This window comes from Salvelinus fontinalis, chromosome 13 (genome assembly GCF_029448725.1).
Source record: "Salvelinus fontinalis isolate EN_2023a chromosome 13, ASM2944872v1, whole genome shotgun sequence".
NCBI lineage: Eukaryota > Metazoa > Chordata > Actinopteri > Salmoniformes > Salmonidae > Salvelinus > Salvelinus fontinalis.
Genome location: NC_074677.1, coordinates 5,802,545 through 5,817,138, shown reverse-complemented (window position 1 = coordinate 5,817,138; position 14,594 = coordinate 5,802,545). Strand labels below are relative to the sequence as shown.

Here is a 14,594-nt window from a genome sequence, read left to right as displayed (position 1 = left end):
TTCTCAATTTCTTTCATATGTTTTTGCATTCTTCATCAAACCATTTGTCATTGTTGTTAATTTTCTTCAGTTTTCAGTTTGACATTTTGATAGGGAAGCTGAGAGGTCAAATACAGTTGAAGTCGAAAGTTTACATACACCTTAGCCAAATACATTTATACTCAGTTTTTTACAATTCCTGACATTTAATTCTAGTAAAAATTCCCTGTCTTAGGGATTTCTTTGTTTGTGCCTACATGTTTCAATTTAGGTGCACAAGTGCTCCTTGTAAAAAAGGTCAGCATAGAGCTCCCCCTCTCTCTCTCCCTCTTTCCCTCTCTCTCTCTTTCCCTCTCTCGGCCCCCCCTCTCTCTTCCTCTTTCCCTCTCTCCCCCTCTCTCTCTCCCTCTTTCCCCCTCTCCCTCTTTCCCCCTCTCCCTCTTTCCCTCTCTCCCTCTTTCCCTCTCTCTTTCCCTCTCTCCCCCTCTCCCTCTATCCCTCCCCTCCCAGTTAAATGGGCATTGGGTGGATTAGATGGGAAAAGTTGCCCTTCTATTGAATCAAAATGTCACCATTCAGAAAGAATTCCCTCATGAAACCAGCTCTCTATTTCTTCTGTTTTCTTGTCACAAAGCCATTAGCTTCACATCAAAGGGGTTTCTCAGTGGTCTGAACAGGGGAATGTCTGGTACATCAAAGGGGTTTCTCAGTGGTCTGAACAGGGGAATGTCTGGTACATCAATGGGGTTTCTCAGTGGTTTAAACAGGGGAATGTCTGGTACATCAAAGGGGTTTCTCAGTGGTTTAAACAGGGGAATGTCTGGTACATCAATGGGGTTTCTCAGTGGTCTAAACAGGGGAATGTCTGGTACATCAAAGGGGTTTCTCAGTGGTTTAAACAGGGGAATGTCTGGTACATCAATGGGGTTTCTCAGTGGTCTAAACAGGGGAATGTCTGGTACATCAATGGGGTTTCTCAGTGGTCTAAACAGGGGAATGTCTGGTACATCAATGGGGTTTCTCAGTGGTCTAAACAGGGGAATGTCTGGTACATCAATGGGGTTTCTCAGTGGTCTGAACAGGGGAATGTCTGGTACAAAATGGCTTCTCCATGGTCTAAACTGTTAGTTTACACCTGTTGTTTACGAAGCACGTGACAAATCAAATTTGATTTGATTTGAGTTACTAACCAAAAGGAACTCATCATCCCTTTACTTTAGAAAAATCCACTGCAACAAATAAGAGGAATAAAAACTCTCTCTTAACAGGAAGAGAAGCGGGTCAAAAAGCATAGAGAAACTCTGGTCTAGTGGTAATACCACTGGTAATAACTGTCAAGTGTCAAACACAAGCACATGATGAATCCCCTCTGGAAAGAGAGCGACGGGGGGGGGGGGGGTGGGGGGAGAGCAGTGAACAAAGGCACTACGTCAGCTTTGAGTAATGAAGGAGGCACTAGAGAGAGAGAGAAGAGAGGAAAGGGAGGATGAGGGGAAAGGGAGGAAGAGGGGATGAGCTTCAATTATTGATGAAAAAAAGGACACGGCATGTCCTAGGCTACTCACCCCTTTGGCATCAAATCAAACACTTCAGGAGAGAGAGAGAGAGACAGAGATGATAAATGCATCAGTCTATGTCTGTCAAAGAGATTATAGTACTGTATACTGTCGAACTCAGCACAATTGGTTGTAGTCTGACACTAACACTGTAAGGTACGACACCTTTTCATTTCATTAGCCAATAGCCATAATTACCTATAGTAGATTAGGTGGTTTGATGCCTTAACTCAGCCATTCTCTCTCCTGCCATGTCTAATGGTACTGATGGAAGGAATCCAACCATAGTCTATGTACCTTAGACAGGTGATGCACGCTTTAGAAGACAAGGTGCTACCTAGAATCCTAAAGGGTTCTTCAACTGTCCCTCCGAAAATATCTCTTTTTGGTTCCAAGTGGAACCCTTTCACCACCAAAGGGTTCTACCTGAAACCAAAAAGGGTTCTCTTATGGGGACAAATGAAGAATACTTTTTTCTAAGTGTGCGTGGTAGAGAGGCTACGTTTATGTGCTATCCTCCTGCCTCCTCTAGTCTAGCGTTTTCATATGGAGTCAGCAGTGCCAACTGCTCAGGGCACTAACAGGTCGATTTACAGTCGAGATAAGAGTGTGAGGTACATACCCATGTGAAGGTTGTCCTCTGCAGGATCATCCAACACCTGCAACAATAATAACACATCATCAGGAATACATCCCATAATATTATTAAGCATAAGAGGCAGACACAGGTAAATAGCGTTGTTCAGCCCACCGTGATTATTGCTTTTATAAAACTGTTACCAACATATTAAAATCACAATAAATTACATAGTTTCATTAAAATGTTATTTTGATAAGTAAATTAATACAATTTAATTATTCCATCAGAAGATATATTCTGGACAAAAATCTGATTGTTAGTTATTTTGTCCATGTTTCTACAGATGCGACCCAGTCTTGAATTATTTTTGCATAGTTGCTTTGCAAAAGGACTGGTCATCAGTTCTAAACAAAATGGTTGCTAGGCTGCTCGTCCAATCAGCATTTAGGATCCAAACAACCAGTTTTATAATACACCCTACCTGGAACTTAAGGTCAGTTCTCATTTTTCATTAATTTTTTTCTTCCCCTTAGGGCCTGGGACACCACATGTGCACATTTAATTATCAGGTGGAACATAAAACCACAGTACCCTGGACCTCGGGTAAGATGTCAACACCCCAGCCCTATAGTATAGGTATTACCATGACACTGAAGAATGCAGCATAGCTGTCACGATCGTCGTAAGAAGCGGACCAAAGCGCAGCGTGGTTTGAATACATATTTCTAGATTAAATGAAGAACACTTAAACAAAAACAACAAAAGGAATAAGACGAACGTGACCGCTATAGAAACACTGTGCCAACATGCAACATAACATAGACAAAAACCAAAACACCTGCATCCCCCATGTCACACCCTGACCTAACTAAAATAATAAAGAGAACAAAGATAACTAAGGCGAAGGCGTGACAGTACCCCCCCCCCCCCCCCAAAAGGTGCGGACTCCAGCTGCAAAACCTGACACTGAAGGGGAGGGTCCGGTGGGCCTTCTTACGGCGGCGGCTCAGGTGCGGGACGTGGACCCCACTCCACCATAGTCATTACACGCTTTGGTGGCGCCTCTGGAGCGGGGACCCTTGGAGCGAGTCCCGGACTGAAGACCATCGTAGAGGGCGTCACTGGACAGAGGGGCAGCTCCGGACTGAGTGGTAGCTCCGGACTGAGGGGCAGCTCAGGATTGAGGGGCAGCTCCGGACTGACGAGCAGCTCCGGACTGAGGGGCAGCTCCGGACTGAAAGGCAGCTTAGGACTGAAGGGCAGCTCCGGACTGACGGGCAGCTCCGGACTGACGGGCAGCTCTGGACTGAGGGGCATCTCAGGACTGAGGGGCATCTCAGGACTGAGGGGTAGCTCCGGACTGAGGGGCAGCTCAGGACTGAAAAGCAGCCCCGGACTGAAAGGCAGCTCATGACTGAAGGGCAGCTCATGACTGAAGGGCAGCTCATGACTGAGAGGTAGCTCATGACTGAAGAGCAGCTCATGACTGAGGGGTAACTCATGACTGGCGGGCGGTTCAGGCGGCTCCTGACTGGCGGGCGGTTCAGGCGGCTCCTGACTGGCGGGCGGCTCCGGTGGCTCCTGACTGGCGGGCGGCTCCGGCGGCTCCTGACTGGCGGGCGGCTCCGGCGGCTCCTGACTGGCGGGCGGCTCTGGCGGCTCCTGACTGGCGGGCGGCTCTGGCGGCTCAGGACAGACGGGCGGCTCAGGCGGCGCTGGACAGACGGGCAGCTCAGACGACGCTGGGCAGACGGGCAGCTCAGACGGCGCTGGACAGACGGGCTGCTCAGACGGCGCTGGGCAGACGGGCAGTCTAGACGGCGCTGGGCAGACGGGCAGCTCAGACGGTGCTGGGCAGACGAGCAGCTTAGGCTTGCCGAGGCGCACTGTAGGCCTGGTGCGTGGTGCTGGAACTGGTGGTACAGGGCTGGGAACACGCACCACTGGGCGAGTGCGGGGAGGAGGAACAGGGCTTACAGGGCTCTGGAGACGCACAGGAAGCCTGGTGCGTGGTGTTGGCACTGGTGGTACTGGATAGACCGGACGGTGAAGACGCACTGGAGGTCTCGAGCTAATGGCCTGCACAACCCGTCCTGGCTGGATGGTAACTCTAGCTCGGCACGTGCGGGGCGCAGGCACAGGATGCACTGGGCTGTGCAGACATACGGGAGACACAGTGCGCAACGCCGGCGCAGGATATCCTGGCCCGAGGAGACCCACTGGCTGTCTGGAGAGCAGGGCTGTCACCATCTTCCCTGGCTGGATCCTCACCCTAGCTCGGCAGATGCCGGGAGCTGGGATGTAGCGCACCGGGCTAAGCACGCATATTGGAGATACCGTGCGTTCTACCGCATAACACGGTGCCTGACCAGTACGACGCTCTCTCTCTCCATAGTAAGCACGGGGAGTTGGCGCAGGTCTCCTACCTGGCTTCGCCACACTCTCCGTGTACCCCCCCCCCCAATACATTTTTGGGGCTGCCTCTCGGGCTTCCTACCACGCCGCCGTGCTGCCTCCATTCGCCGGTATCCCTCCTTACATTGCTGCAGAGAATCCCAGGCGGGCTCCGGCACTCTCCCTGGGTCGACCGCCCACCTGTCTATCTCTTCCCAAGTTGTATAGTCCAGATTCTGCTCCCGTGTACAGAAATCCTGACATTGCTGCCTCTCCTGCTCCTGCCCGTTACCACGCTGCTTGGTCCTATTTTGGTGGGTTATTCTGTCACGATCGTCGTAGGAAGCGAACCAAAGCGCAGCGTGGTTTGAATACATATTTCTAGATTTAATGAAGAACACTTAAACAAAAACAACAAAACGAATAAGACGAACGTGACCGCTATAGAAACACTGTGCTAACATGCAACATAACATAGACAATAACCAAAACACCTGCATCCCCCATGTCACACCCTGACCTAACTAAAATAATAAAGAGAACAAAGATAACTAAGGCCAGGGCGTGACAATAGCAAGTATTCATTGGCCTTTAAAGCACTTGTCTCAAGAGGATCTTTAGATGCCAGTTTGAATTGAGCCCAATTGAGGAGGATATTAATATCTAACATGTACTGTATTATCTCAGCTACTAACCATCTGTGACAAATGTAATTGCCACATTACATTTTACATTTTCCCTCTAGCTGAGACTCTTTTATAACAAGAGAACAGTTCTGAGGCATAATAAGAACATTTGACTGTGAATTGGAGAGGCACAATGAATATGATCTCATCCCAGCGCCCAACCCAGGCCTGGTAGGTACTTTACATAATGAGCTTTGAATTGGGAATGAATGGAGAATAGAGGAGGACAGGAGGAGATGAAGAGATAGAGACAGGAGGAGATGAAGAGATGGGGAGAGGAGGACAGGAGGAGATGAAGAGATGGAGAGAGGAGGACAGGAGGAGATGAGGGAGGAGGACAGGAGGAGATGAGGAGATGGGGAGAGGAGGACAGGAGGAGATGGGGAGAGGAGGACAGGAGGAGATAGAGAGAGGAGGACAGGAGGAGATAGAGAGAGGAGGACAGGAGGAGATGAAGAGATGAGGAGGACAGGAGGATATAGAGAGAGGAGGACAGGAGGAGATGAAGAGATGGGGAGAGGAGGACAGGGGGAGATAGAGAGAGGAGGACAGGAGGAGATGGAGAGAGGAGGACAGGAGGACAGGAGGAGATGAAGAGAGGAGGACAGGAGGAGATGAAGAGATGGGGAGAGGAGGAGAGGAGGAGATGAGGAGAGGAGGAGAGGAGGAGATGAGGGAGGAGGACAGGAGGAGATGGAGAGAGGAGGACAGGAGGAGATGGAGAGAGGAGGACAGGAGGAGATGGGGAGAGGAGGACAGGAGGAGATGGAGAGAGGAGGACAAGGAGAGGGAGAGAGGACGACAGCGAGAGGGAGAGAGGAGGATAGTGAGATGGAGAGAGGAGGACAGGAGGAGATGGAGAGAGGAGGACAAGGAGATGGAGAGAGGAGGACAGGAGGAGATGGAGAGAGGAGGACAGGAGGAGATGGGGAGAGGAGGACAGGAGGACAGGAGGAGATGGAGAGAGGAGTACAGGAGGAGATGGAGAGAGGATGACAGGAGGAGATGAGGGAGGAGGACAGGAGGACAGGAGGAGATGGAGCGAGGAGGACAGGAGGAGATGAGAGAGGAGGACAGGAGGAGATGAGAGAGGAGGACAGGAGGCGATGGAGAGTGACGGACAGGAGGAGATGGATAGAGGAGGACAGGAGGAGTGGGAGTGGCTGGTTGCTCTGGGATGAGGCTGTAGAGTGAAACACTAAGAGAGGAGCTCCACTTTCACTGTAACTCGTTATGACTGACTGGCATAGTGCTGCTGGGAGTCCCAGAGGTACCCATGGCCACCCACTGACTCCCTCCCATCTCCATCTCCGTGCCTCCACCCTCCTCTCCTTTCACTGTAACTCATTATGACTGACTGGCACAGTGCTGCTGGGAGTCCCAGAGGTACCCATGGCCACCCACTGACTCCCTCCCATCTCCATCTCCGTGCCTCCACCCTCCTCTCCTTTCACTGTAACTCATTATGACTGGCTGGCATGGTACCTCCTACTGACTCCAGCCCCAGCCCTCTCGATGCCCTCCACCCACCCGGCCCTCCATCAGGCCCTGATGAGGCACCCCAAATAAGTCTGGGTGCGCCCCCCCGCCGTCTGCCAGTGATTGAAGAGCACCCTGATGATGTCACTGGAGAGACGACGGCATCAGCGCGGTGCGTTAGGTCCGTCTCTCCTCTCTAAATATACATCTCCTTCACATAAACCACTGTGGTGAGCAGCGCAGTGATTGGTCACGTCCCAAAATGGTACTCTATCGCCTATATTACACGTCTTTTGACCGTAGTGCACTACACCGTGCCCTCAGAAACTAGTGCACTACACCGTGCCCTCAGAAACTAGTGCACAACACCGTGCCCTCAGAAACTAGTGCACTACACTGTGCCTTCAGAAACTAGTGCACTACACCGTGCCTTCAGAAACTAGTGCAATACACCGTGCCTTCAGAAACTAGTGCACTACACCGTGCCCTCAGAAACTAGTGCACTACACCGTGCCCTCAGAAACTAGTGCACTACACCGTGCCCTCAGAAACTAGTGCACTACACCGTGCCCTCAGAAACTAGTGCACTACACCGTTCCTTCAGAAACTAGTGCAATACACCGTGCCCTCAGAAACTAGTGCAATACACCGTGCCCTCAGAAACTAGTGCAATACACCGTGCCTTCAGAAACTAGTGCACTACACCGTGCCCTCAGAAACTAGTGCAATACACCGTGCCTTCAGAAACTAGTGCAATACACCGTGCCCTCAGAAACTAGTGCAATACACCGTGCCCTCAGAAACTAGTGCACTACACCGTGCCCTCAGAAACTAGTGCAATAAACCGTGCCCTCAGAAACTAGTGCAATACACCGTGCCCTCAGAAACTAGTGCAATACACCGTGCCCTCAGAAACTAGTGCACTACACCGTGCCTTCAGAAACTAGTGCACTACACCGTGCCTTCAGAAACTAGTGCACTACACCGTGCCCTCAGAAACTAGTGCACTACACCGTGCCCTCAGAAACTAGTGCACTACACCGTGCCTTCAGAAACTAGTGCACTACACCGTGCCTTCAGAAACTAGTGCAATCGGGTCCAAGTCCGGGCTCTGGCTGGGCCACTCAAGGACATTCAGAGACTTGTCCCGAAGCCACTCCTGCGTTGTCTTGGCTGTCTGCTTAGGGTCGTCATCCTGTTGGAAGGTGAACCTTCACCCCAGTCTGAGGTCCTGAGCGCTCCAAAGCATGTTTTCATCAAGGATCTCTCTGTACTTTGCTCAGTTCATCTTTGCCTCGATCCTGACTAGTCTCCCAGTCTCTGCCACTGAAAAACATCCCCAGAGCATGATGCTGCCACCACCAAGCTTCACCGTAGGGATGGTGCCAGGTTTCCTCCAAATGTGACGCTTGGTACCAAATAATCTTGTTTCTCATGTTCTGCGAGTCCTTTAGGTGCCTTTTGGCAAACTCCAAGCGGGGTGTCATGTGCCTTTTACTGAGGAGTGGCTTCCGTCTGGCCACTCCACCATAAAGGCCCGATTGGTGGAGTGCTGCAGAGAAGGTTCTCCCATCTCCACAGAGGAACTCTGGAGCTCTGTCAGAGTGACCATCGGGTTCTTGGTCACCTCCCTGACCAAGGCCCTTCTCCCCCGATTGCTCAGTTTGGCAAACTTCTACCATTTAAGAATGATGGAGGCCACTTTGTTCTTGGGGACCGTCAATGCTGCAGACATGTTCTGGTACCCTTCCCCAGATCTGTGCCTCGACACAATCCTGTCTCAGAGCTCTATGGACAATTCCTTAGACCTCATGGCTTGGTTTTTGCTCTGACATGCACTGTCAACTGTGGGACCTTATATAGACAGGTGTGTGCCTTTCCAAATCATGTCCAATTAATTTAATTTACAACAGGTGGACTCCAATCAAGTTGTAGAAACATCTCAAGGATGATCAATGGAAACAGGATGCACCTGAGCTCAATTTCGAGTCTCATAGCGCTACACACGGTGTAGTACACAGAATACTTCTGTAAATAAGGAATTTCTGTTTCTTGTGTTTAATAAATTTGCAAAATAAATAAATGATCTTTGTCATTATGGGGTATTGTGTCTAGATTGCTGATCTTTTTATTTTATTTAATCAATTTTAGAATAAGGCTGTAACATACATTTTTTTGTGGAAAAAGTCAAGGGGTCTGAATACTTTCCGAAAGCACTGTGTATATATAGGGAATAGGGTTTAGGACACAACCAGGTTGTTCATGCTGTGTATTCCGTGGAGGTATGACGAGGTCAGCACCATCGAGGCTTAGTGTGGATCCCAAATGGCATACTATTCCCTTTCATCTGTCTCCTCTCCAAATAAGTATCGCTCCTTCAGCTTTCCCCTCAATATATGACACCGTGTGGTAAATGAGGTAGCTGTAGCTGATGTCTGGTAAATGGACGTGGACACACCTGTGGTTCTGTGGTGGTGGTGGTAGCATGTCTCATGATTGCTACAGTAACAACTATCAATGAAAGTGTTGTCTTGCTGGGTGAAGCGTAAAAGGCATATTTGTCATGGCCTCTTAGGTCAAATTAAATTGCTTGAAGATTCCACTTCACATTCTCCTTGCTTGGCCTCTTGTTTCTTTACTAGAGACAGACACAGTGAAACAGACTCTCCTGTCACTTCTTGTGCCTTATGTTTCAGCTTACCTAGTGAACTATCCGTGCTGAATAACTAACAATGAAATGAAATATTGTTTCTTTACCGGGTACAAACACAGACGTTGGGCAGACACAGTGAAACAGACTCTACTGACACTTGGCCTATGGTTTCTTGATCAGAGACACAGTGAGGTAGGCTCTGCGCTCACCTCCACCAGTTTGACTATGTTGAGATGGTCCAGCTTCTTGAGGATGGCGATCTCCTGGTACACCCTCTCTAGGGGGCCTAGGACTTTGGGCTGCTCCCCCTGGACCGCAGCCTTGGGTCCTCTCGGAGGGGGGCGACCTGCAGGGAACCAATAACCCCAAAACTCACGTCAGCTGCTATTTTAGACAATTAAATTAAATGTAACACAATTCAATCAATTTTTAGATAGTGTCATTGGATTTCGACATGATGTGCGAAAAATGCTAATATCAGTCCCATGATTTGAGTGGGATTTGTGCTACAAATGCTAAAATACTAGCGTATAGAAACAGTGCCAGGGAAACTAAACCAAAGCATGGATTCCAGTCCCATCTTATCCATTTGGTGAACTCTTTAACTCTTTAATATCTTTAACCCCTTAGGCTCATGGAAATAGGCCTATATGGATAGAACCAAACTAAAATGTTTCTAACAAAATAACTATAAACCGGGGCGGCAGGTAGCCTAGTGGTTAGAGCGTTGGGCCAGTAACCGAAAGGTTGCTGAATCGAAGGCAGTTAACCCACGAAGGCAGTTAACCCACGACCATGGTTAAGAAAATACTATGGACATTATGGGGAAATGATCAGACCAAAAGGTGAGGACACATCAGTTCACCTGACACAAGACTGAATACAAAACATTACACTGTTGATTTGATGTGCATTTTACATTTCCTGTACTTTTCACAACATTTTGTCAATAACGAAAATACTCTGGATACATTCAGTAACATATTAAGAATGTTCAATGACAAGTTGAAGTAGGTGAAATATAATACAAAACTATGACAAGGATTTGAGTGAGCGGTCTAACTGGTGTTGCTAAGTGACCAAACACCTCTCCAAACTGTGGGTTTGAGTGAGAGGTCTAACTGGTGTTGCTAAGTGACCAAACACCTCTCCAAAATGTGGGTTTAAGTGAGCGGTCTAACTGATGTTGCTAAGTGACCAAACACCTCCCCAAAATGTGGGTTTCAGTGAGAAGTCTAACTGGTGTTGCTAAGTGACCAAACAGTGGGTTTGAGTTAGATCTCTAACTGGTGTTGCTAAGTGACCAAACACCTCTCCAAACTGTGGGTTTGAGTGAGAGGTCTAACTGGTGTTGCTAAGTGACCAAACACCTCTCCAAAATGTGGGTTTGAGTGAGCGGTCTAACTGGTGTTGCTAAGTGACCAAACACCTCTCCAAACTGTGGGTTTGAGTGAGCGGTCTAACTGGTGTTGCTAAGTGACCAAACACCTCTCCAAACTGTGGGTTTGAGTGAGAGGTCTAACTGGTGTTGCTAAGTGACTAAACACCTATCCAAACTGTGGGTTTGAGTTAGAACTCTAACTGGTGTTGCTAAGTGACTAAACACCTCTCCAAACTGTGGGTTTGAGTTAGAACTCTAACTGGTGTTGCTAAGTGACTAAACACCTATCCAAACTGTGGGTTTGAGTTAGAACTCTAACTGGTGTTGCTAATTGGCCTAAAACCTTATTTCAATGCACTTTTATGACACTATAAGGTGTTTTTTTTAGCTCTACTAGCTTTGCCATTGAGGAACTGAAGCAAGCACCCTTGTACTATTTGTCTGTAACACAGCCCTACTTCCGCACCATCATACAATTATTGGCGTTGTTTACGCAATCCAAAAACTTTCCATTATAAATTACAATCTGGGTCAGCTGGGCATCATCTGAAAGCTTGTTCCATTGCCAAAATGGCTAGCTAAGTTATGCAAATTGATCTTACAGCGTTAGGCTTTCAAAAGACACTTCAGACAAACAGATTGTAATTTAGGTGCTCACAGAATATAGAGTCATGAGTGCATTCAAGTGCGTGTTCTGCGGCTAATGCTTGTCGCAATACGACACGCGTATGCTAATTCTGTTCAGGACAGGACAAGGTATAACACGTGTCATCCTTGTAAACGTTGATACTGTCAATGACCTGCGTTTTCAAATATGGAAATGTAAAGTGCACATTTGGACTCATGGGTGTGTGTTTTGCTTGTATGATATCAAAGTGATATTTATTATACTCCTCAACGTCTCATCTTTCAGAACACATGGACTCCTCTCCATTTACAGCATTTCTCTCACTCAAGACAACAACAAATGTGCAAAAGTTGCCCAATTAGCGGGAGGGATGGGGGTATTTTATAACGGCTGTCAGTTAAAACACATACAGCGCTGTGAACCGGAGAACCTGAGCTGACGTCATTTATAGAATGTTACTGTACAGACACTGGGTTCCAATTTAAGTGCTTATGAATGACATAATCTGCCATTTTAAACCCATATACAGGATGACAGGGGCTGTGTGTGGAAACGGCTAAAATCCTAACTGTATACTTGGTTTGATGGCCTTTTGAGCTGTATTTAATAATAATAATAATAATAATAATAGTAATAATAATATTAATAAAAATATTACAAATAATAATAATAACAATATTAATATTATTATTATTAATAATAGTAATAATACTATTAATAGTAATATTAATAATAACAATAGTAATAATAATAATTTTCACGTTCCTGACCTATTTCTGTTAGTTTGTTGTATGTGTTAGTTGGTCAGGACGTGAGTTTGGGTGGGCATTCTATGTTTTCTGTTTCTATGTTGGTTTATGGGTTGCCTGGTATGGCTCTTAATTAGAGGCAGGTGTTTGGCGTTCCTCTAATTGAGAGTCATATTTAGGTAGGTGTTTTCACAGTGTTCGTGGTGGGTGGTTGTCTCCTGTGTCTGTGTATGTCGTTGCGCCACACGGGACTGTTTTCGGTTTGTTTGTTTTTCGGTTTATGTAGTCTGTTCCTGTTTCATGCGTTCTTCATTATTTGTAAGTTCTTATGTTCAGGTGCATCTACGTCGTTTGTTGTTTTGTTAGTGTATAGTCGAGTTCGTGTTTTCTTTAATAAATAATGTCTGCAAACTCCGCTGCATATTGGTTCAATCCCTGCTCCTCCTCTTCTGATGAAGATGAAGAGGAAAGCCGTTACAATAATAATAATAAATAATCATAATAATATTAATTAATACTAATAATAATAATAATAATAAATGTAATTTAGCAGACACTTTTATCCAAAGCGACAATGTTTTTCTTCTCGTATAGGTGGTACCAGGAATCCAGGAATGGAAGCCACCACCTGAGCTCCAGAAGAGCAGTGACCTAAGGAATATGTTGAATATGTCAAGGTCCAACCGTGTGACACGTACGTGGAAATCCATACTGCTTCATCAGCTTCTTCTTGGACACCACCTTCATGGCCTGAGGGGGATGAGATTGGTCGTATTAGTGAGCTAACATGCCATATCGTTCCTTCTGGTCACTCACACACTATTAGTTGAATCACTAACAATAAAGAGAGACACACACACCACACAGTACACTTCAGTGCAGAAAACACAGAACACTTCAAGTTCATTCAATCATTTTCATTCATCCATCCATCCATCCATCCATCCATCCATTCATTCATTCATTCGTTCATCCACTCATCCATCCATCCATCCATCCATTCATTCATTCATTCATTCATTCATCCATCCATCCCATACTGAACAGGATTAAGGGAGAGAGACTAACAGAATGGTCATGAGGGGGTCATACTAGATACATACAGAACCCCGGTACTTTAGTGAGGACCACTGGCTACTATTCTGAGATTTTTTGTGGTGGGCTTTGCGGCACCCAGTGGTGCTGAGGCATCACCTAAGTGGGTGCTACGCAGTTGGAAGAGGAGAAGTTCAGTGGCTATAAGACCCAGACTGGTTCCCAGACTCTACAATACAGGTGTCAAACTCATTCCACTGGGGCCGAGTGTCTGCGGGTTTTCGCTCCTCCCTTGTACTTGATTGATGAATTAACATCACTAATTAGTTAGGAACTCCCCACACCTGGTTGTCTAGGGCTTTATTGAAAGGAAAAACCAAAAACCTGCAGACACTAGGCCCTCCGTGGAATGAGTTTGACACCCCTGGTCTACAAGATCATCAGCAGATTCCATCACCATCATCCTGTGACCACATACCTCCACTCAAGCCATGAACTGACCCAGTCCATCTCTGAAGGATGCACTATTTAAAGACTTGGCCTTTATTGGTTGACCTGTCATATTGCTTGTTTTGTTTTGTTTGCTCTTGAAGAATACTATATTTATTATTAGAAGGTGTAAAGAAGTCTAAATTCTTTCAGCATTCAATAAATGTCCTATACATTAGCTAGTCCCTTCAGGAATTTGTAGAGATTTTGTAAAGATCTGCGGGCAAAAAATGCTTGATTTTCCTGAAACAATTCTGACATTTTGCATGGCGATATGCGATGATTGTGTTAAATTTGCCGCGAAAATGTGCTGTACACAGAAAATGTACTGTACACAGAAAATGTACTGTACACAGAAAATGTGCTGTACACAGAAAATGTACTGTACACAGAAAATGTACTGTACACAGAAAATGTACTGTTCACAGAAAATGTACTGTACACAGAAAATGTACTGTACACAGAAAATGTACTGTAAACAGAAAATGTACTGTACACAGAAAATGTACTGTACACAGAAAATGTACTGTACACAGAAAATGTGCTGTAAACAGAAAATGTGCTGTACACAGAAAATGTGCTGTACACAGAAAATGTACTGTACACAGAAAATGTACTGTACACAGAAAATGTGCTGTACACAGAAAATGTACTGTACACAGAAAATGTACTGTACACAGAAAATGTTTCTCGACACGTGGCTTGATTGAACCATGTTATCTGGTAAATGTCTTGCGATTGGTTGAAATTGCGAGCACTCTTTCTCTACTGCGGTGATGGGTCAGTTTAATGCGATAATATTGAGATGATTGAAACTGTTTAATGCCGAAATAGTGCAGTGATTGGTCAAAATGTGCAATCTCTAGAATCGTGGAGAAACTGATTAGTGTACACCAGCGTTGCAGGGACACTCGCTGTCAAAGCATCATGTTTCTCTGAACCATGGTGAAGTGGATGACATAATAACATCTTTAACTTCCTGTAT

General features: G+C 46.4%; 1 protein-coding gene across 12 annotated transcripts in view; it reads right to left on the bottom strand.

The window, feature by feature from the left end:
* Positions 1-14,594, bottom strand: part of LOC129867982 (calcium/calmodulin-dependent protein kinase kinase 1-like) — a 96,991-nt gene that overhangs the window by 56,388 nt on the left and 26,009 nt on the right. For all 12 annotated transcript variants that reach the window (XR_008761702.1, XR_008761703.1, XR_008761704.1 and 9 more), the window contains exons 4-7: positions 12,784-12,835; positions 9,537-9,673; positions 2,158-2,194; positions 1,545-1,566 (exon numbers count right to left, since the gene is read on the bottom strand). Coding sequence is in view for 2 of the 12 variants with exons in the window: in XM_055941516.1 (XP_055797491.1) it covers positions 1,545-1,566; positions 2,158-2,194; positions 9,537-9,673; positions 12,784-12,835 (248 nt within the window). In the remaining 10 variants the exon portion in view is untranslated. The remainder of the gene's footprint in view (positions 1-1,544; positions 1,567-2,157; positions 2,195-9,536; positions 9,674-12,783; positions 12,836-14,594) is intronic.